Genomic DNA, 23,605 nt, shown 5'->3' on the forward strand with positions numbered 1-23,605 from the left:
GAATCTATGGTGGAAATGAGGTGAAAAAGAGGAGGCACCCGAGACAAGGAGGAGGTGGAGAGAATGAAGTGGGGAGAAAGTGAGTGTGGGTAGGAAAGGCTGTCCAAAATATCTTGTTGCTGCCCACTTACTAATGGCGCACCAACTCTAAATGCGCCATTAGTAATCCAGGTTACTAATGGCGCACCTTCTGGTGGTGCGCCATTAGTAGTTTTGCAAAAAAAACATACTAATGGCGCACTGTCCCACAGTGTGCCATTACTAGTTTAAACTAGTAATGGCGCATGGTGGAACAGTGCGCCATTAGTAGTTTTGCAAAAAAAAGGAATAAAAAATATAATAAAAAAAACAACATTAGTGGCGCACTTTCCGATAGGTGCGCCATTACTAGTTACAACTAGTAATGACGCATTGTGTCTGGATGCGCCATTAGTATGTTTGGACAGGCGCACTAGTTCAAAAAAAATTTGATACTAATGGCGCACCCTGGGCCTGGTGCGCCATTAGTAGTTTCAACTCTAAAGGCGTATCAGAAGGTGGTGCGCCATTAGCGCACCGCTTGTCTGGTGCACCATTAGTGTCAATCCCATCTATAGCCCTTTTTCTAGTAGTGATCGGTTGGATCATGAAGACATACGACTACATCAACCGCATTGTGCTAACGCTTCCGCTTTCGGTCTATGATGATACGTAGACAATACTCTCCTCTCTCGTTGCTATGCATCACCATGATCTTGCGTGTGCGTAGGAATTTTTTTGAAATTACTACGTTACCCAACAGCCGGATAGATCAAATTAGTGGGGCCGAATTTGACTTTTGGTTTGGGACATATGTGGATATGAGAAAGTGGTTGAGGGCTTTTGGAGCATATCACTAAGCATTTTGAGCAAGCAAGCCATAAAGCAACACCTCATCCCCTTTTAATAGAATTGGCTTTTCCTATGGACTCAATGTGATCTTAGATCCCTAAAATGAAAATGTAGACTCTTGAGATTGAGCCAATGTGTGTCCTTAGCATTTTGTGGGGTCCACGTCTCTAGTCCATGCCATGCCAATCATTGAACTTTCTGACATGATTATCTTGAAAAAGTATTAGTTCAATGAGCTATATGTTGTTAAGAGTTACCAAAACCACCCATGGATTAGTTGCATTTTCAAAGGAATGTAGGGGTAGGAAGGGAATTTGCATGTGACTATTTTTCTTGGACTATAAGACTTATACTTAGGTCATAAAATGCTTTTGAAATTATTTTACATGTTTGAATTCAAATTTATTCTCTAATTGAACCAAATGTATTTAAATTAGGGATATGAGAAAATGGAGGGATAAAATTATGATAATCATATGGGAGGTTAGGAATGTGATAAGAACAACATGTGGAAGACTTTGGAGCAATTAGAGAAGTTTGATTTTTAAAGGATTCAAATCCTTTACAATATGGATTTGAATTGAAACCAAGGTTTAAAATAGTTTCTGGCCTTGAAAACTAAAACTAAAATGGCTGATATTTTTAAAATGTCACATATTATTTAATGGAGGAAAAACATTGATGATGGCATGATATGCAAAATTAACAATGAATTAGAAAGAACAATTGCAAATAAGGGCTTGTTACATTTGGAATGTTTCACTTTTTCTTGGATGCCAATATTATTTTTAGAAATTACCAGCGATATTTGAAATCTTGGCGGCACCACTATCTACACCTACAAGGGTTTCCCTGCAAGTGCTATTCTCTTCTAGAGACATGGCTATGCCTACCTATTTGATTGTCATTGATCCCTACCTATTTGATTGGCATTGATCCTTATTACTCATATATTCCATATATGACTTGATTTTCCACCTAAAATAGCCCATTTCTACAACAAACAAAATAATCAAGCATATTTGCAATCATGTGCTTTTAATAGTCATTAGTTTTTGTCTCTTCCTTATTTTGCAGAAACCCACGGTGTCCCCCCCCCCCCCCGAATTCCAGGAAGGATGCACATGTGCCACTCAGGGGCTACTGATGACAGGAAGGACATCAAGAGCATCCACTCGAGCGGGGGGGACTCGAGTAGGCGTTGAAGGAAAATTACCAAGAAAGTAGAATGGAACAGAATCATTGCTACTGCGCCCCTCGCTACTAGTGGGCCAAGCCTGGTGGCTCGGCCCATTGGTAGTGCCAGGATCACGTGACCTGATCCTGGCGAGAGATATAAGGTGCACGAAGGAAACCGTGGAGGGGACCCACTCTCTAGATAAAACAATCCACCATCCTCCTGTAAGTCGCAAGGAAAAGAGCTTGCAATCCTACAGATAGTTCTCTTTGGCAATCTTCCTGGCCGTCATGAGTTCCTAAGGAATACAAATACTAGAGGCAGGAGTAGGGTCTTACCTCCTCCCGAAGGGCCCGAACCCACGTAAATCCCTTATTTCTACATCTCATTATCTCAATCCACCGGTCGCACGCCCCTCCGAACAAATGGGTCACCCGTCGATGAAATTCCCGGTACTAAATACCGACATCATGCGCCAAGAGCGGCGGGGAATAAGTGGGAGAACAAGATGGTGTGGCGACCAAAATGTTGGAGAAGTGGTAGGACATCATGGAAAAGAAAGAGATGACAAGCGTCAAACACAATGAACTAAAGGAGGAAAGGAAGGAATAGAGATTTAAAGAGTTCATGGATAGGGGCGATTCCAAGGGGGGCGAGGGAGGGCTCTACCCCCCCCCCCCCCCCCCAACGATCACGTTGCCCCTTAATAGCATATTTTTGTGTGTACGCACATGATTTGTGGTTGTCTCGCACCCCCCTGTGCCCCTCGTAGTGAAAGCCCATGTGTATATTAGCAGGTCAAAGCCCATGTATATGCACGTAGTTTAGTAGGTTAAAGGCCAAAATATTAGGAGAAGAAAAAGAAAAGAAAACAGCGCACCGTGGAAGAGGACACGGGCTCACGCACGTACACGGTAGTTTTCTCTGGTCACTTGTTTCCAAAGTTCCTGCGATTGGAAAATCCTCGCCGACACTGCCGCCTCTGCCTAGTAGGCACACAGACAAGTGCCGTGGCACAGCAGGCACATTCCGGCCGGCCAACAACGACCAAGCAAGGAAAAGGGTTAGTTTATTTTTTAGGATTAGATGAGTTTGTGTCTTGTAATCTCATTATAGAACTACATACAAGGAAAACTAATTTGAAATTTTTTGATTCTCTAATTGTGTTTGTGTAGACATGAAGATGAAAAGAGATGAATCAATTCATAAATTTTTATGCCAATTGGTTCGAGCTGTGAGCCATGTGAACGTGATGCAAACGCAAACGATCTGCAACCTAGCCAAGAGAGCTAACCTAATACTGTTGAAGATGATTATCAACCTGATCATTGTTTTAGCCAGCAAAAAGTGGATTAGGGGAAGCACCATCACAAGGAGCCACCATGGACATAGCCAGCAAAAAGAAGAACAATTTGGTAGTCTTCTTCTAGTGTTTACATCAATGAAAACATGGTTTCAGTGTTGGCCTTCTACACGGTCTTAATGTTTTTTGGCTGGGTCGAAGCTCATTAGTATGTAAGAGCTCAAGTGAGGAACTCGCTCTGAGGGAGTCCTGCATTAGGGGGTCCCCGGGCGTCCGGGCTATGTGACGTGGGCCGGACTAGTGGGCCGTGAAGATACAAGATAGAAGGCTTCCCCCCGTGTTTGGATGGGAGTCTCCTTGGCGTGGAAGACAAGCTTGGCATTCGGATATGAAGATTCCTTTCTCTGTAAACCGACTCTGTACAAACCCTAACCCCCTCCAGTGTCTATATAAACCGGAGGGTTTTAGTCCGTAGAGGCAGTCATAATCATACAGGCTAGACATCTAGGGTTTAGCCATTACAATCTCGTGGTAGATCAACTCTTGTAACCCTTGTACTCATTAAAGTCAATCAAGTAGGAAGTAGGGTATTACCTCCATCAAGAGGGCACGAACCTGGGTAAACATCGTGTTCCCTGCCTCCTGTTACCTTCGATCTTTAGACGCACAGTTCGGGATCCTCTACCCGAGATCTGCCGGTTTTGACACCGACACGTCCCCCTATACCAAATTCTGCAAGCAAGAAAGGCTTGTATCAAGAGGAACAAGCTTGCACTTCATACAATGTGCGAGGAGTCCAAGGTCATATACGTCAAAGCCAACCACTTGGATGCCGATGCAGCAGTGTGGGGTTGCCAAATGCTAAGCGACATCATTGCACGCTATGCAAATGGCAGTGAGCAATGATTCTACGTAGCGGCATCAGTTGCTTTTTTTGCAATGTTGGATCCAAATTATTAACCTTATTTCATTTGTTTATTATGCACAATTTATCTTTAAAAGTAGCTTTTAAATGTTAAACATTGAAGAAATTTGACTTAGCGTAAAAGAAGGAAGATGGGGAAGAAGGGCAGACAAGTAGAATTTATTTGGGTGACAAGATTAGGTGGTTGGCGCCCGCACATTGTTCCACTGTCACGTCCGAACGTATCCATGGACGAATGAGGGTGTTGGTTTGGGTGCTAGCCTTAGAGATGCCCGCGAACTAACATGTGGCTGGATGGTTAGAGGGACTGTGGTATTCCCAGCTCCCCAGGGTTTAAATCCTGGTGCTCGCATTTATTTCTGAATTTATTTCAGAATTTCCAACGATGCACATTCAATGGGAGGAGACGTTCACGTCGACGACGAGGCGCCTACGGTGACTTTGTAAATCTCAAGATGATATGTCGGCTCATTATTTTGGAAGTGCTCATAGGAGTAAGGTGTGCGTGTCTACATTCATAGAGGTGAGTGTATGCGCGTGTATATAAACGCTTGTGTTTGTACTTATGTTAAAAAAAAGCTTAGAGATGCCCTAGTTCCGGCTATTCTCCAAATGAAGAACAGAAAAATAAACTAAGCGAAATTACGGACCCTTTCGAGTGCAACGCTGCTGCTTGCACGTATAAAATTTACAGTTCAGTCGAGGCAAAAAAGAAAGGAAAATTGCAGGACGTAGGCCTGACCGCCAAAAAGGGAAAAGAACAAGAGCTCGCGCATGATCACCGTTGAGAATTTGCATTCGAGCTCACAAGTGTCCTCTCAGCATCTTGGTCCTGTACAGTTGCGGGGCTACGTTCTCCTTCTCCTCCTCCTCCTCCGCAGCCCACGTCGTGCTGCCAGGCCGGTGAGATTACGAACAGGTCCGGCGCCTCGGGCGCCGCTTGCCGGTCCTTGACGTGCACACCCACAGCGTCCATCTTCTCCATCTCGCTGTAATCCATCCCCTGAAGGATCGCCGGGATGCCGCCAGGGCTGTAGTGCACGCCCTTGCGCCCCATCTCCAGATCGAGCCCGCCGCTCATCGGAGAGAGCACGCCGCCACCGCCGCCGCCGTACGCGTCGTCGTCCTCCGACACCCACGACCGGAAACGGTTGAGCGAGGGCGGCATCCGCGTAAAGAAGACCTCGGCGATGTTGGCTAGCGCGCCCCTGTTGTAGGGATTCTCCTTTTTGTCGTACCTGTACCTGAAGTTCTCGTACGTGGTCTGGTTGGTGCTCATGAGGTAGAGGTGGAACACGGTGAGGCCGCCGACGAACCACACCGACACGAAGGTGAAGACGATGAGCACGACGGACAACACCTCGCCGCCCATGGACTTCAGCAGTGAGCCGCCGTACTCCTCCCTCTCGGCGGCGATGTTGAGCCACGACAGGGCGAAGACGTAAAAGCAGAGGAGCGTGGACGTGGAGATGAAGAGGAAGAAGAAGCGGTAGTTCCGCTGCGACAAAAGGACACCAGAATCTATATATCAGCTCGAGTCGTTGGTGGCAAATTAAGAGAGAAGAATTGACGAAAGAATTGATCCAAACAGCAGAAAAAGCAGCAATATCAATTCGAGTGCTAGCGACCAATTTTACTCGAGCATATTCTAGCAAGTACTCAGAGAGGAAGCAGGATCACATATGGAAGCGGCCGGCAAATGATATGATAAAAGTTAATGTTGATGCTGCTTTTCAGGCCGATTCTCTGTCAGGAGCAACAGGAGCTATTGCACGCGACCAACGAGGGACTGTTGTAGCAGCAGCCACTTGGTATCTTCCTCAGGTCTTGACTCGAGCGTTGATGCAGCTGAAACTCTGGCAATTCGTAACGGTTTATATTTAGCCGGCAGGATTGGATGCAACAAAGTTCAAGTTGAATCGGATAGCAGTTTCGTGGTGGACTCAGTGCAGAATTAAGATTATACTGGATACAATATAGCCACTATTCTGGAATGCAGAGAGCTTGCTCTTGACTTTGCAAATGCTGATTACTCCCACTGTTTTCGTGAAGCTAACGAGGCTGCTCATATCTTAGCTAGCCACTCTTTTAGCATTAGATCTTCCTCATTCTGGGAAGCTTACATCCCGAACTTTATTTCTCAAGCTATTGTAAAAGATTTGTCTCTGATATGAGGAATAAAGTCTTGAAGTTTCAAAAAAAAAAGAGAGAAGAATTGATGATGCAGTTACTCCTATATGAATGAGGTGACTGACCAGGCCGATGCACTGGCCGACCCAGGGGCAGTGGTGGTCGAACTTCTGGACGCAGTTGTTGCAGATGGAGCAGTGGGACGTGCGGGGCGGGCGGTACAGCAGGCACGTGTCGCAGTACTTTACCTTGACCACGCACCCGTTGACGACCACGTCCTTGGAGCGGGGCACGCGGAGGTGGGGGCTCGCCGCGTTCACCCACTCGGTCGACGGCGTCGTCATGTCCACCACCTGCTGCTCGTCGCCGCACTCGGGAGGACGCGCGTTCCTCGGCACGATCCCCGGATCCCTGCTCGACGTCAGGAGCAGGAATGCCAAATCCTGCAGGCATGTACAACAGGACAAGAATCAGCACTTTGGCAAAAAAAAATAAAAGGACAAGAATCAGCAGCTGTGGTGTTGCTTCCGGTTTGCTGAATTTTGTGAAGCTCACGTACCGCTAGGCCGAGAAGGACCGTGGCGATGAGGACCGGCAGGCCAAGGACATTCTTCTTCTGATCCGAGGTGCTGGAGTTCATCTTTGTGATGCACTGGCAGCATAGGCCGACCAAGGGGCCTATGATTAGAACTGTGGACAGGAAGAGGGAACCCGCGTCCGGACCGAAGATTAGGCGCCCGCCGCAGAGAAATTTCTGAAATCGTTTTGGTGGGAGTAAAATTGCCGTCCGTCAGTTGAAACTAGTAGGAATCGAATGCTTTTATTATGCATAAGTAGGGAGTCTAATGGCTAACAGCTACGTAACAGAATGTGTCGATAATTTATTATGATCATTTCTTGAGATTTTCCTTTGCACCTTGTCCATATGTCAGCTGCTACAAAAACCTTCTTGTCTTATACAGAGGACCGGTTGAATCAATTTGACCAGAAAATGATGAACACTAGATTTTCTTTTGCTAAAAGATTCAAGCACACAAGAAGCAAATGTGACATCTTAATTTCTAATTTTCAGCAAAAAGTACTGGACAAGAGAGATATAGGAAGATGAAGAGCGGCATGTACGTACATTGCTTCCTCTCCAAACTTGATACAGCCTCCTCCGATTCGGCTCTTCTTCCATCCTGCTTGACTGCTTATTCCTCCAAACGGCCGACCTCTTTGTTCCAAGATCAAGGCCCAGTTGCTCACACCACAGGTGACCGACGACGAGGCCTGCCGCCTGCCGATTAGACGTACAGCTACTGGCCGCTCTTCAGTTTCCTCTCTTCTTTTTCTCGCTCTCCCAGTTCGTTATGGCCAAGGCAATGACCATCTCCTGCTTTTCCCCTTGGTTTTCTCTCTCTAGGCGTGGCGAGGGAGGGCGCCAGTTGTAGCTACGTGCGTATTGTTTTCCCTAGGAAATCGATCAAGGTTGGGCTCAACGACCTTCCTGCCCCAACGTGCCGGCCTGAACGACAGGGTGGATCGGCCGGCAAGTCTAGGCGTGTTGGGTCACCTGTCTGTCGGTGTACTAGGATATTCTAGGACTCATGTTCTATTATTCTCTTCGCCTATGTAATTATCAAATAGTAACACTAAAAGAAGGCAATTATCAAGACCTTCAAAATGGTTCTGTTTAATTGTTTTCTTAGGATTGTATTTAGGTCTATACAAAATTTGACGTGTAATCATATTTGTCCCACACTTTTCCAAAATCAGGGAGTAAATAGCATAAAACTACCACTTTTCGTGCTAGGGTTCCAAAAAACCACCATTTTTTTGTTTGTGACTGATACCTACCACTTTTTTGTCGGCTGTCTCAAAAAACCCAAATCGCCCGTTGCTAGCGTTTTGAACCGTTTTCTGACGGTACGGGCCCGCCAGTCAGGCCAGGTCAGCGCCGCGCGTGACGGCGAGGCCGTTAACGGCCGTTACTCGGATCGACCGGTGCGGTCGGACCGCACCCACTCGCTCACTGCCTTTCTCTCTCTGTCGGCAGCATCTCTCTCTCGCTCCTCCTTTCCCCGTGCTCTCTGTCTCTCCCGACGATGGCGGCGGCGAAGAAGAAGGACGACAGCGAGCCTGGGGCGACAGCCAGCGGCGAGAGCGGTGCTCACTCCGAGGTCAACAAGTGGCTAGGCAGCGCAAGTTTCCCGACCCAGCGCTCGTCTGGGCCACCGACGCAGGAGTTCCAGATCTCGCCGGCGTGGCGCGCGGCCAGGGCAGTGCCAAATCCATCCACGCGGATCCAGAAGGCGGGCACCAGTGGGCCTCCTCACTTGGTGGCGTGGAGTAAGTTATACTCGACTTGTTTTAATTATTTTTCGTAGTTTATTTATGAACTAGGGTTAGGATTTGTTTCTTAGATTGTTAACGAATTAGTTTCTTTGGTATATTATTATGTATACATTGTAAGCAATATATGAATCAGGGTTTAGGTTTGGATGATATGTTGTGCAAGTGAAACTGTTGCATACTTTTTAACTTGAAAATCTGAAGAAATCTGTATGTGTTGTTTATTTCTTTGCATAGTTTGGATGATGAAGTATGGCAATTGAGGCTGCATTTTCAGGGTAGAGACAACATGGAAAGGAAGTTTTCCTTATCAGAAATGAATTACCTGTTATTGTTAGCACTTATTGAACTTGAGGGCTATGGGTTGGATGCCTATCTGTCATATGTTAAGGATGAGGGTAAGGAGCTGGAGGGGATTGAGGTTTTGGATAGTGATGAGAAGGTGGAGGAGATGCTAGATTTGTTTGCTGAGAAGAAAGTATTGAACATAACAGTGAGAGAGGCTACTGACGCAAATCCAGCAGATGCAAACATGGACCACACCTTGCTTGAAGAGCAGATTCCAATGAGTCAAGTTGGTGATCCCATTGTATATAGTGTTTTCCAAGAAGGTGTCCTTTTCCCTGTCTCAAATTCTTCAGAGCCTCCAGTTATGCCTATTGATCCATATTTTAACACACAGCAGAGCTGTAATTTCAACAAGGGAAAAGAGGCAGTGGAAATTGAAGGCATTGAAGCAAAAGATCAAGATGATGATGAGTTGGAAAAATCCTCTTTAGATTTTGAGTTTTGCAGGGGTGATTACAGAGGGAAGAAAATTTCATACAAGTCTTGGGCTAGGGGAGAAGATGAAGGTGGTGAAGGAACAAGTCAGCACTACATGGAAGAGGAAGAGATGGCTGAGCATTATTTTGGGGCTGCTTCTGAACCCTCAGAGTTTTGGCAGGAGCGAAATGGTTCTGAAGAAGATGATGATGAAGAAGCTTCAGATCATGTGAGAACTGTGGCACAGAAGATACCTGTGAGGAAACAAGGCCCAACAAGCAGATCACACAGTGAGCCAGATTACATAAAGTTTGAACATTTCGTGCCAAAAGCTGATGAGTTCTGCTTTCCAGGTGATGAAGGCATTTCTGATGAAGAAGATGATGCACCTAGGTTGCCTTGTGGCAGTAAGAGAAAATTGAAGAAGAAGAAGGAGAGAATATGGTATTATTCCTCTAGGCCTGATGCACATGAACAATTTAGGATTCATTTGTGCTTTCTGAATGTGGTAGAGTTCAGAGAAGCATTGAGAAACTACCATGTTAGGACACTTGGGAACTTTGAGTACCATAGGAATGATCCAAGTAGGATCATAGCCTGGTGCTCAGATAGAAAGCATGGTTGTGAGTTTTATATTACTGCTTCTAAGATTGCCCATGAGTCAACCTTTAGCATCAAGAAGATGAATCTTGATCACACCTGTGGAGCAAGTGGAGAGAACACAAAGGTTACCATGAAGTGGGTTGCAAAGGCTGTTGAGGATACTGTAAGATCCAATCCTGGTGCAGGTGTTGAGACTATATTGAGTTATACAAAAAAGAAATTTGGAGTACATGTTCCAAAAAAATTGGCCTACAGGGCAAGGAGGAAAGCAGTTGATGTTGTGCAAGGGGATCACAAGACACAATACTACAGGTTAAGAGACTATCTGCAGTGTGTTTTGGACACAAACACTGGTAGTAGGTGTGTTGTGACAACAAAGGAATTTGAACTCCATCCAGCACCTACCCCAAGGTCTCATTACATGTTTTACTGTTTGTTTGCTTGTAAGGAGGGGTTCCTAAATGGTTGCAGGCCTTTCATAGGTAAATCTAGTCTGTATAGTGCTTAAATAGGGATTGCATAAAATGTTACTGCTTACTAATGGCTTAAAATGCAGGTCTTGATGGATGCTTCATCAAACTAAGCACTGGACAGCAAATCCTGGCAGCAACAGGGAGGGATGGCAACAACAACATCTTCCCTATTGCATTTGGTGTTGTTGACAAGGAGGAGACAGATAGTTGGACTTGGTTTCTTACACAGTTAAGGACAGTAATTGGTAGTGGCAACAAGTTTGGGCCCTACACAATTATGTCAGACAGGCAAAAGGTACAACTACTTCAGTTTGGTTTCTTGCAGTATGTAATGCTTTCTCTACTTACTTCACTAGTTATTAATACAAAATCAATGAACAGGGTCTGCTCAATGCAATACATGATGCATTTCCTGATTCCCCTCAAAGATTTTGTTTAAGACACATATATGACAACTTCCAATCAGCTGGGTTTAGAGGGGATGAATTGAAAAAACATCTAGACCAGGCTGCATATTCTTTCACTAAGCATGGGCATGATCTGGGCATGGAAGCATTGAAGAAAGAGAGTGAGGAGGCATGGAAGTGGTTGTCCAACATACCAGTCCATACTTGGGCCAGGCATAGAATGGATACTATATGCAAGACATACCTTGTTGTAAACAATCTTAGTGAAGTTTTCAACAGGATGATTTTGGATGTTAGGAACAAGCCCATAAGGACAATGCTTGAAGGAATGAGGACAAAACTCATGATCAAGTTTCAGAAGATTAGGGAGAAGACAGAGACATGTAGGTGGGATATCACACCCACTTACTCTGAGATATTGGAGGAGGCCAAGAAGTGGGCAAAATATTGTGATGCATATATGGCTGGACCAGGCATTTGGCAAGTTACAAGTAGTTCAAAGAAGACCTACTGTGTAAACCTAAACAACTACACTTGTGACTGCAGGAGGTGGGATATGACAACTGTTCCATGTAGTCATGCTATAGGAGCAATGCAGAAGGTCAAGCTACACCCTGAAGATTTTGTCCATGAGTTCTTCAAGAAGCCCCTCTACTGTGAAACCTACAAGCATATTATATACCCTGTTCCAGGACCTGATTGTTGTCCACACACCATGGGGGATGACATATCTCCTCCAGTATTCAAAGAAAAGAAGGGTAAAAAGCAGATAGCTAGGAGGAAAGGACATTTTGAGGTGCCTGCCAAGAAGGATACATTAAGAATTGGGACAGTGACTTGTAGCAATTGCAATATGCAAGGTCATAGGTATACCACATGTGGTGTTCCACTGAAACCCAAACTGCAGATGAGAAAGAATAATCACCAGGTATGCTTATTGATAAAGAAATTTATGTTTCATAGGCTAGGTGGTTTAATTCTAATTTGCTTTGTTAAATGTGCAGGAGAATAGGTCAGACTACACTTCATCTACCAGAGCTACTACAGGTGTGGTTCCACCACCACCACCACCACCATCAGCCCCATCTAGGAAGAGGCATGCAGCAGCCACAGCTACTCCAGGACCAGCAAAGAGGAACAAGGCAGCTGCTTGTGCTACTCCAACACCTGCCACATCAACACCTGCCAAGAAGACCAAAGCAACCAAGAAGGCAAGGGCTCCTAGCACATCTTCACCAGCCAAGAACACAAGGTCATCCATTGCCTCTCGAGCAAAGAAGACCAGAGCATCAACGGCTAGCAGAGGAGGGGGGTACACAAGTTTCAATGCTCCAAGGCAAGCTGCTCACTCTGAGATGGAGATTGGGTCCAAGAGGGTTAGGAAGCCAACTGGAAAGTGGAAGGCATATTTCACTACTAGTGGTAACTATTGAGCTTTCTGAAAAGTTGTCTTGTTTGCACTGTATGAGTGCTGAAACCTAAGTGTTTGCTTGCTGAAACCTATGTATTTGTTTGCTGAAACTTGAGTGTTTGCTTCCTAAAACCTATGTATTTGCTTCCTGAGACCTGAGTATTTGGTTCTTGAAACCTATGTATTTGCTTGCATTATGAAACCTGAGTGTTTGCATTATGAAACTACTGAAGATACCAACATTTGAGAAAGCTGTCTTGTTGTATGAGTGCTGAAACCTAAGTGTTTGCATTCTTAAACCTATGTATTTGCTTGATGAAACTTGAGTGTTAGCATTATGAAACCTATGTATTTGCTTGCATTATGAAACCTGAGTGTTTGCATTATGAAACTACTGAAGATACCAACATTTGAGAAAGCTGTCTTGTTGTATGAGTGCTGAAACCTAAGTGTTTGCATTCTTAAACCTATGTATTTGCTTGATGAAACTTGAGTGTTAGCATTATGAAACCTATGTATTTGCTTCCTGAAACCTGAGTGTTTGCATTATTAAACCTATGTATTTGCTTGATGAAACCTAAGTGGTTGCATTATGAAACCTGCTTGTTTGTGACATCTGGGTAGATTCAGACAACACTAATGCAAACATTGATTCATTTATTCAAACATTCATAGATTCCACCATCCAAACATTCTTTCATACAAATGGAAGGGATACATTCTTTCATACAAATTCATGGAGTAGGCTATTTATGAGCAGTGGAGGGTGGGTGCAGTAGGCCTAGGTTTGTAAATATAACTGGGCCACAAAGCCCAGGTACAAAGCACTAAAAAACAGATAGCATAAGAGGTTCAAATACATAGCATAGTCCAGCAGTGCTTATCACTGACTCCATAACATAGCATAAGAGGTTCAAATACAGGTAGAACATTCATTAAAACTTAGTTCATAACTTATCATTCAAGGTTCTGGCAGCATAAACTACAGTTCTTAACATTGGCATAGACATAGACTAGATTAGCTTCACATTCCCCAAAATGTACACCTCATATCTTCACATCAGATTTTTAGGCCACATACTTATAAAGGCCTTGGATGTACTTCACCATCTACAGAACACACTTCATGAATCAAGGATGGCCTTGATTTTCTCAAGTTTCTCCTTGCTTGCATGCCCATCATTCAACAGCTCATTCACCACATTCTCAAGCTTGGTCTTCTCTATCTTAAGCAAATCTCTCTCCTATTCAACCTCCTTCATTGTGTTCCTGGTATTCTTGATAATGTCAGCTTAACTCTGTAAAATGCACCTTTGTTCCTTGGCAAGTTTGAGCTTCTTCATCTGAACCTCCAACCTAGCACTCTCTTCTACCTCTTTCTTCTTCTTCTTCTCAAATTCTTCCTCCTCAACTGCCTTCTGGTAATCCATGTGGTCTACCCTACCATCCTGCCAATCAAACATCTTGGATACATCTTGGACAAGCTTTGTGTACTCAATGCACAGCTTGTCATTTTCAGTCTTAAGCTTGGCCAAATGCTTCTCATACTTCTGCTTATCAACTACCCTGCCACAATTCTGTTCATGGTACATGTCCCACAGCCTGGACAAGCAATTCTGAAGAATTGGATGCCAGGGCTTGTCAACCCACTCAGTAACACCACAGTTAACACCTTCACTTTGCATTTGGAAATTGAAATATACATCACTATGTAGCGACCCGACCCGAATGGGTCAAGTCTCTGTGCTTAAGTGTCATCCCTGGATCGGTATGCTGACACACACAGTACTCGAAGGATTTATAACGGAGGTAAATCACATGTATAAAGTAACGTAAATACTATTACCTCAATCCATATAGCGGAAGCAACAAGGTTGTGGATTCCCATCAACACCAACGGCAAAGTTGAGTGTGGAAATCATAACCCTAACGTATCACTTACTCGTCGTAAGATAATCCTGCAACATGAGACGTTGCAGCCCGAAACGGGTCAGTACATTGAATGTACTGGAAAATTCACACCATAGAGAAAATGATGAACAATGGCTATCACTATATGCATATATGGCTGGTGGAAAAGCTCTATGGTTATAAGGTTTTTGCGTAAAGCCAATTTTTCCCTACTGCAAAGGAATAAATTTTATTTAACTATCATGGTGGTTGTTGAACATTGAGAATGGTTGACAGCATTCTCAATCCCAATTAAGTAACATCATTAACCCAACAATATTCATTTAAAGTAACGTGATGAGATCAACAGGATAATCCAAGAACTAGATACTCAAGATGTCCATAACCGGGGACACGGCTAACCATGATTAGTTTATACACTCTGCAGAGGTTTGCACACTTTTCCCCACAAGACTCGATCGCCTCCGTTTGGTTTCTCGCACTACAGGGTGTTTGAGAAGACGGATGACCGAGACACAGTCTTTCAGAAGCGCTAGCACCTTACATGTGGGTAGACCGGTACACCTACTTTTCCCCTACATCTGCTAGTCTACCCGTAAGAGTTCGCACAACTTACTCAACTATGCCAGAGCCCATAATGGCTTGTGGCTGCACACAGAAGTTTCTAGTATGAATAATCTCATGATCCCTTTGAGCCTGGGTGGCGAACCATAGGATGATCACACGGTAACCCCGGGATCTCCTAGGACAACACTGGTAATCCCCAGGTGTCCAGGAAAGTCCGCTGGTATATCCCCAGGGTGCCCCAACCAATCCACCCAGATGTGTATTAAAGTAGCCACCTTAAGTTAAACCTTAGTTAACAATAATCTCTCACATCTGTCATGAAATTCTCTCAAACCCAATCCACGTCTACGAGCATAGCATGGCAATATAAGCATAACGTAATAGTAACTCCCAAGGGTTTGATAATAAACAGGTAATAGGTACTACCTCATCTACTTTCCATCCCACAATTTAATTAGATCCTAATCATGCAATGTGTGAGGATTGATCTAATGCAATAAAACTGGGTTGTAGAAAAGGTATGATCAAAGTGTGAACTTGCCTGCAATGTTGATGAAGATGATTCGCACTCAAAATTCTTGATAGTTCTACTCGTCACACTCCGGTCAATCTATCGTAAGCAAGCAATAGTAACCACACATAAGCAATCACTCAAAAGATCAGAAAGAACGAAGAAGACGATTCGGAAAACATCAAAACCAAGCAAATAACTCTTGCAACATAAAACAATTTCTAACAGTACCAAAATTATGTGAATTTGGCCTTATTAGAATGTTTAGGTCAAGAGCTTCGATTTGTAAAAGAATCAACTCAAACGGAGCTACGAAACTCAAGTTATGATCAAACGAAGTTTGAATTCAAATCTGATCTAATTCAAATTTTAAACTTTTCAAAAACATGTTTAAGTTGCTTATTCTGATAGAGGAGATCATAACGAAGAAGTGGGCGTTGGTTTCGTTGAACTTGGACTAACGAGTAAAAAGTAGTGATAGATTGAAGTACAGGGACTAATCTATGAAGAAAATTATCACGAATAGGTCCCTGGCCTAAAATAGAAAAAGAAAAAAAGAAAAAAAATAAAAAAATAAACAGCGAACGTTCACTCCTGAACCCTAAACTATGAACTCATTCGTTCCAGAGGCTAAACCAGTGAGCGTCCTCTAAATATACTAAACGGGGGTTTTTTTTTAAACCGGCTACTAAACCGAACCTAAAAAAACCGGTCCGAGCGGTTCTTACCGGTTCGATTGATTTGGGCGGTTTTTGGCGAGAAAACCAATGGCGGCGAGCGACGGCGGTTACTCCAGCGAGATGGCGCAGGGCTCCGGCGAGGGCGGCGCGCTCCGACGTGGCGGTGGCAGCGGCGCGGTGGTGCGGCGCGGGGCGAGGCGGCGACGGCAGCAGCAGCTAGCGGCGGCGGCGGCGGCGGCAAGCAGCGGCGTGCTCCGGCGGCGCGGGCGGCGTGATGCGGTGGCGGCGGCGCGGGATGCGGCGCGAGGCGGCATGGAGAGAGAGGCGGCGGCGACCTATTTATTGGGGCGGGGCGGAGCGCCTTGGGCGAGGGGCCATGGAGAGGCGGCGGCGCAACGGACTCCGGGGAGGAGTCCCGGTCGGGGACGACGGTCGAGGCGGCGCGGAGCTGGGCCTTGGCCTGGCTTCGGCTGGGCCGGCCCAGTTGGCGGGAAGGTTTTTTTTTTTATAAACATTTTTTTTCAGAGAACTAAAATAATAAAAACAAATTAACTAAAAATATTATATAGGCATATAATATATCAAAATTTTCAGAAAAAGTTTTTCTACGACATGAACATTTTTATAACTTCAAATAAAATCCACACAAATTCAGATAAATCAAAGAGTGCTACTGGTCTATTAAAATCCAACTAAAATTATTTTAAAATACCAAAATGATTTCAAATTAATTTTTCTCCAATTTTCTGTTGTAGGGAATCATGTTACCCTAATTTCCATATATTTTATTTTTGGAGAAAAATAATTTGAATAAAACTCAAATAAATCCAAATTGAAAAATAAATTCAAAAGAACTTGAAATTGATCCTTTGAAACTCCCAACTCATATTTCATAATTTGAAGAAGTCATTTTATCTTCTCTCGTGAAAATCATTGAGTTGCATAGAGTTTCTGAATTGGAAAAATATTTCCCAATGGAATTCAAATATTTTTCAAACACCCTTTTCATTTTTAAATGGAAGAAGTCATATCATCTTCACTCAAGGGTTTTGTATTTGAAAGGAATTTGAATTCACGGAGATCAAAAAGCAAATATGAAAGTTTGGGAAAGTCCTTTTGTTCCCTCTCATTTAACTTTCAAAAAGTTTCGAATTTCACTCACTTTCAGACAATCAATCAAATCTATCTATTTGTTTATAACATTCCAAAATTTAGAATTTTGGGATGTTACAAACCTTCCACCCTTAAAATGAATCTCGTCCTCGAGATTCGGAGAGGCTAGCAAGAAATAGGTTTGGGTTTGGGGGTCTCCTCAACTTTCATCAATCATCACCGGGTCTGGAGTGCTACCACCCTTAGAAGCATGGTTACGGTTCCATCAAAACTCATATACTTCATCCATATTCTTGACAGTGTCGGGCTTCTCAGATCCTGGAGAAAATTCCTTCTCTGAGCTCTTCAGGTAGTGGCATAACCTTTTCCTCAATTCTTCTGTCCTTTCCTCTTAGTAAGGTTATTCCGAGATTGGGTCTTCTTAGCTGACGGGTCTGGCACCAAAACTAAACAACTATCGATATCTCATGGTGGTCAACAATTTATGGTTTCTCCTGCAGGAAATGGGTCTGGGTGATCCTCACCGTATAACCTACGGTTGGCAAAGCTTCCTTGTACAAGGGAAAAATATCTATGCCATTCTAAGGTTTAACAAGGTTTAATATCGTCGTCTCTCTACTATAGGCAAGTCACTCAGATTTACCATCCCATATAGCAAGGCGAATAATAAGAGTAAGTCGGTATGGTGATCAATCCATCCCGCACCCAAATCATTACCATGTATATAGTTTAGCGAATCTCGCATTCTAACACTCGGTCATCCTCACAAGCATTGCAGAATTTCTCTTGTCGACGAACCAAGTTCGGATATATCCATAGATTCTGCAAGCCAAACAAACATCTATCGTTCCTTCACAACTCTCAGGTTTTGCGTTACTCCTATAAGATCGTCTGCCGATAAAACGTCGTATCTTCCTCCAGGGTTTTTCCTTCAGTAAGAATGTGCTTGCTTCTTGGCAGGTCCTGGGGCCTGTGGGTTATGGCCCATCTCATCACTTGTAGTCCTTGAACTTACATTGGGCAATTGATCATTATTCCAACTTCCAACTTCCTAGTATTCTTAAATCCATCCAATTGTACTGTCTTCCTTCCATTCTATTGGCACCAAACTAGGACATAATTACTCAGACTCATCATGGAATTTCCATTGATCCATATTTCCAACATCATACCTCCTTTATATCCAATGGTAACTCATATCTTCATATTTTTAGGGTATCCAACATATCGAGATAAGACTCGTACCTATGAAGTCCATATTCCACTTCGTGGAACATCCTTATCCTTTCCAGGGTCAAGCGTCCTTACACGGGAATATTGGCCATCTCTGCATGGCACTTCTTCAACTGGGAACCGTGAAACACATCCTGAACTCCTGACAGTCCTTCGGGTAACTCCAACTTGTAGGCCACTTCTCTCATACGCTTCAAAACTCGGTATGGTCCTACAAATCTCGGGGCTAACTTTACCTTAACTCCAAATCGTTTAACTCATCGCAGAGGGAACACATGAAGACATGCTCTATCTCCAATTTCATAGGATACCTCCTTGCGTTTTTGAGTCTGTATAACTCTTCTGCCTGGACTGAGCTACCTTCAGTCGATCTCGAATCAACTTAACATTCTCTTCTAACTCCTTTGATCACATTTGGTCCAAACAACTGACGGTCTCCAAATTCATCCCACATACTCTTGGGGCATCACACATATCGAGACAAAACTCGTATTCATTTTGTCCGAAATCCATTACAGGGTACTACCACCCTTAAAATGCACAAACCTTCCATAGACCATATTTCTCTTATCCTCAAAAATGGTCAAAATCCTTCTTCATAGAGTAACAACTCATAAAATCCATATCAGTACCAACGATGCTACTTTATTCATTCTCAAATGTTTACAATCTCTCGCTTCTCCATTACATGTCTCAACTCAACACCTCAATATAAAAGAAAAAATCTTCTCACTTCTACTACTCCATTTCTTTTGTTGCAAACTCAACTATCTAGCACAAGTTTCCTTCTCCTTGGGGCATTCTCTGGCAAAGTGCCCTGCTTCATTACAATGGAAACATATTACTTCTGGGAAGATTCGAGTTTTCCTTGTGATTATATAGCCTACTTGGGTCCTTGGCTTCCTTTTTGGGAAATTGTTGTGGTAGTGCCCTGACTCCTTGCACCTATAACAGGTGACATGACTCAGATCCTTCCTGGAATCCAATCTACTTCTCTTTCTGGACTTTTCCATTCCAATCAGGGCTTCTATTTCCTGTGGGTCATACTTTACTTCCTCAGTCGGGAATTCTACTAGATTCCCATTCATACAATTCTGGGAGATGTGTCCTTCTTCTCCACATGAATAGCAAGACTTGGTGTAGGGTTTAATTGGTTCCTCTTTGCGTCTGTCCTCCACCTCGTCCTTCATCGCAGGTTCTTTTAAAATTCCCATTAGGGCTCCTTTCATTGCTTCTTTTTTCTGCTGGATGGTTCCTTGTACCATGGTGTAAATGTGACATTGTGCAGGGTAGTGGGTAGTCCCTTCACACAAGAAACAAGTGATCTGCCTAGTTGGGCATTCTTCAGCTGGGTGACTTCCTTCACAATTAGGGCATTCATCATTGTGTTCTTTATGGTTGTGTCCTATTTCTCCACAAAGCTTGCATGCATAAGTTTTCTTCATATCCTTTCCATAAGGCTTCAATTTCTGGGACACAAACTGAGACTTTAGCAAAGTCAACTTAAATTCTTTCCAAGTGGTTACTCCTTGCCATCCATTGATGGTTTGGTACATCCTCCACCAAGTAGCAGCACCTCTTTCAAAGCATTGAAGAGCATGCTGGGCCATATCCTTTCCGACTATAGGGTTGTTCTCCATATGATCCTCCATGTTCTGAATCCATCGGTCTGTCTCCAATTGACTCATCGGTCCCGAAAATACAAGCTCATCTCCATTCATCCTCTATTGGGTCCATGGGTTTTGGGGTGAGATAAGAGAGATAGAGAGGGATACACACAATACAAACAAAAGTTTTGAAAAGACAGATTTTATTGTGGCTGTCGGAAAACAACAAACAAATGACAGCTCACAATCGTCGCATCTAACGTAGGTGTATAACAGGGGTTTGGTCTTCTAAGGTCAACGTCCCCAAACTCTTCAAGTCTTGTTCATGCCTCCAATGGCTTCTTCCGATCGTGTTTGTCCTTCTCAATTTCTTCTGCCAGATCCTCTCTGTTGACAAAATTTTCTCGTGACGTCCTTTAATATTTCTGGAGTGGCATTCCAAACTTCTGGTTTCAACATTGGCATGAACCATGGTACTACTGTCCTTCCATTCCTGACGAATCTCCGGTTTCTCGAGTTTTGCTCCTCTAGCTTGCTACTTCAGCTTCTTGGACCTAAGTTCCTCATGAAATACTTCCTTGTCTAATACGACTTCCTGGAGCTCCATTTTAACTTCTTGATGTACTACTCCAGACCCTGGTGATATAGCGGCTAGGGCTAAACTTCATCTTATGCTAGGTGCTCCATCAGCCTTCTTCCATCAAATCCATTCTGAAGACTTGCATCCTTAACTCAGCACGGTGACAATAGCATTAGCGGGTGATGACATCACGGATAACCGTGTTTCTGCCCTTGTCATTGCCATGAGCTATCTTCCATAATTGATATCCCCTGCCTTAGGGTTTTCTTTGACAAAACTTCGAGTTCTCATGCTCCTTGTTTCAGTCTTTCTCCAATACACCTTGATCTCGGGTATTGACAACTTCCATAATCTGTTAAGTTCTATCAGGGTAGCCTTCCTAGGTCATACAAATCTAGGAATTCTTCAGAGCCTTCAAATTCTACTTGTCTTTGGCCTTCAACCGTTGTAGTTTCCATTATCATAATGTATGGTAAAATCCTCTTCATTCTGAATGGTCTTACTGGTCTGATATCCTGTACTTCTTGGAGTGGTCTCATCAGTCGAATCTTCGTGTGGTCAAAAGGGAAAAAGGGTATGGTCTCACAAAAGGGAATCTGAATAAACTCAGAAGAGAAGAGAGGTAAAAGATCTTTTTGAAAGGGAAAGTTGTAGAGAAAAGTCTTTGCTGTGGGCTTGCCAGTTTCTAGGGTCACGTCCTACAGTCAACATGTGCTCTGATACCATCTTGTAGCGACCCGACCCGAATGGGTCAAGTCTCTGTGCTTAAGTGTCATCCCTGGATCGGTATGCTGACACACACAGTACTCGAAGGATTTATAACGGAGGTAAATCACATGTATAAAGTAACGTAAATACTATTACCTCAATCCATATAGCGGAAGCAACAAGGTTGTGGATTCCCATCAACACCAACGGCAAAGTTGAGTGTGGAAATCGTAACCCTAACGTATCACTTACTCGTCGTAAGATAATCCTGCAACATGAGACGTTGCAGCCCGAAACGGGTCAGTACATTGAATGTACTGGAAAATTCACACCATAGAGAAAATGATGAACAATGGCTATCACTATATGCATATATGGCTGGTGGAAAAGCTCTATGGTTATAAGGTTTTTGCGTAAAGCCAATTTTTCCCTACTGCAAAGGAATAAATTTTATTTAACTATCATGGTGGTTGTTGAACATTGAGAATGGTTGACAGCATTCTCAATCCCAATTAAGTAACATCATTAACCCAACAATATTCATTTAAAGTAACATGATGAGATCAACAGGATAATCCAAGAACTAGATACTCAAGATGTCCATAACCGGGGACACGGCTAACCATGATTAGTTTATACACTCTGCAGAGGTTTGCACACTTTTCCCCACAAGACTCGATCGCCTCCGTTTGGTTTCTCGCACTACAGGGTGTTTGAGAAGACGGATGACCGAGACACAGTCTTTCAGAAGCGCTAGCACCTTACATGTGGGTAGACCGGTACACCTACTTTTCCCCTACATCTGCTAGTCTACCCGTAAGAGTTCGCACAACTTACTCAACTATGCCAGAGCCCATAATGGCTTGTGGCTGCACACAGAAGTTTCTAGTATGAATAATCTCATGATCCCTTTGAGCCTGGGTGGCGAACCATAGGATGATCACACGGTAACCCCGGGATCTCCTAGGACAACACTGGTAATCCCCAGGTGTCCAGGAAAGTCCGCTGGTATATCCCCAGGGTGCCCCAACCAATCCACCCAGATGTGTATTAAAGTAGCCACCTTAAGTTAAACCTTAGTTAACAATAATCTCTCACATCTGTCATGAAATTCTCTCAAACCCAATCCACGTCTACGAGCATAGCATGGCAATATAAGCATAACGTAATAGTAACTCCCAAGGGTTTGATAATAAACAGGTAATAGGTACTACCTCATCTACTTTCCATCCCACAATTTAATTAGATCCTAATCATGCAATGTGTGAGGATTGATCTAATGCAATAAAACTGGGTTGTAGAAAAGGTATGATCAAAGTGTGAACTTGCCTGCAATGTTGATGAAGATGATTCGCACTCAAAATTCTTGATAGTTCTACTCGTCACACTCCGGTCAATATATCGTAAGCAAGCAATAGTAACCACACATAAGCAATCACTCAAAAGATCAGAAAGAACGAAGAAGACGATTCGGAAAACATCAAAACCAAGAAAATAACTCTTGCAACATAAAACAATTTCTAACAGTACCAAAATCATGTGAATTTGGCCTTATTAGAATGTTTAGGTCAAGAGCTTCGATTTGCAAAAGAATCAACTCAAACGGAGCTACGAAACTCAAGTTATGATCAAACGAAGTTTGAATTCAAATCTGATCTAATTCAAATTTAAACTTTTCAAAAACATGTTTAAGTTGTTTATCCGGATAGAGGAGATCATAACGAAGAAGTGGGCGTTGGTTTCGTTCAATTTGGACTAACGAGTAAAAAGTAGTGATAGATTGAAGTATAGGGACTAATCTGTGAAGAAAATTATCACGAATAGGTCCCTGGCCTAAATTAAAATAGAAAAAGAAAAAAGAAAAAAAAAGAAACAGCGAATGTTCACTCCTGAACCCTAAACTATGAACTCATTCGTTCCAGAGGCTAAACCAGCGAGCGTCCTCTAAATATACTAAACAGGGGGGGGGGGGTTTAAACCGACTACTAAACCAAACCTAAAAAAACCGGTCCAAGCGGTTCTTACCGGTTCGATCGATTTGTGCGGTTTTTGGCGAGAAAACTGATGGCGGCGAGTGACGGCGGTTACTCCGGCGAGATGGCGCGGGGCTCCGGCGAGGGCGGCGCGCTCCGACGCGGTGGCGGCAGCGGCGCGGTGGTGCGGCGCGGGGCGAGGCGGCGACGGCAGCAGCAGCTAGCGGCGGCGGCGGCGACTGGAGCAGGCGGCGGCGGCGGCGGCAAGCAGCGGCGTGCTCCAGCGGCGCGGGCGGCGTGATGCGGTGGCGGTGGCGCGGGATG

At 43.8% G+C, this 23,605-nt stretch overlaps 2 protein-coding genes across 2 annotated transcripts; one reads left to right on the top strand and one right to left on the bottom strand.

Moving 5' to 3' along the window:
- Positions 1-4,803: 4,803 nt before the first annotated feature.
- On the bottom strand, positions 4,804-7,860 carry LOC125521590 (putative protein S-acyltransferase 4). Its single transcript, XM_048686651.2, has 4 exons — positions 7,532-7,860; positions 6,965-7,159; positions 6,531-6,848; positions 4,804-5,773 (listed from the first exon to the last, which is right to left on the bottom strand). The coding sequence occupies exons 1-4, from the start codon at positions 7,583-7,585 to the stop codon at positions 5,054-5,056; spliced, it is 1,287 nt and encodes a 428-aa protein (XP_048542608.1). The 5' UTR covers positions 7,586-7,860; the 3' UTR covers positions 4,804-5,053.
- A 632-nt stretch (positions 7,861-8,492) lies between these two features.
- On the top strand, positions 8,493-12,420 carry LOC147979329 (uncharacterized). Its single transcript, XM_087515155.1, has 5 exons — positions 8,493-8,736; positions 9,078-10,589; positions 10,664-10,875; positions 10,962-11,915; positions 11,992-12,420. The coding sequence occupies exons 1-5, from the start codon at positions 8,493-8,495 to the stop codon at positions 12,418-12,420; spliced, it is 3,351 nt and encodes a 1,116-aa protein (XP_087371281.1).
- Positions 12,421-23,605: the final 11,185 nt, after the last annotated feature.

The sequence above is a fragment of the Triticum urartu genome, chromosome 3A, assembly GCF_056163025.1.
Source record: "Triticum urartu cultivar PI428250 chromosome 3A, HENAU_Tu73, whole genome shotgun sequence".
Taxonomy (NCBI): domain Eukaryota; kingdom Viridiplantae; phylum Streptophyta; class Magnoliopsida; order Poales; family Poaceae; genus Triticum; species Triticum urartu.

Excerpts from the sequence above, each read along its gene's own strand:
- LOC125521590 (XM_048686651.2), bottom strand. The coding sequence starts at position 7,585 with ATGGAAGAAGAGCCGAATCGGAGGAGGCTGTATCAAGTTTGGAGAGGA. Across the intron at positions 6,849-6,964 it reads CGGTCCTTCTCGGCCTAGCG|GATTTGGCATTCCTGCTCCT; the intron begins GTACGTGAGCTT and ends ACATGCCTGCAG. Across the intron at positions 5,774-6,530 it reads TCGGCCAGTGCATCGGCCTG|CGGAACTACCGCTTCTTCTT; the intron begins GTCAGTCACCTC and ends CTTTTGTCGCAG.
- LOC147979329 (XM_087515155.1), top strand. The coding sequence starts at position 8,493 with ATGGCGGCGGCGAAGAAGAAGGACGACAGCGAGCCTGGGGCGACAGCC. Across the intron at positions 10,590-10,663 it reads TGGTTGCAGGCCTTTCATAG|GTCTTGATGGATGCTTCATC; the intron begins GTAAATCTAGTC and ends CTTAAAATGCAG. Across the intron at positions 10,876-10,961 it reads TTATGTCAGACAGGCAAAAG|GGTCTGCTCAATGCAATACA; the intron begins GTACAACTACTT and ends ATCAATGAACAG.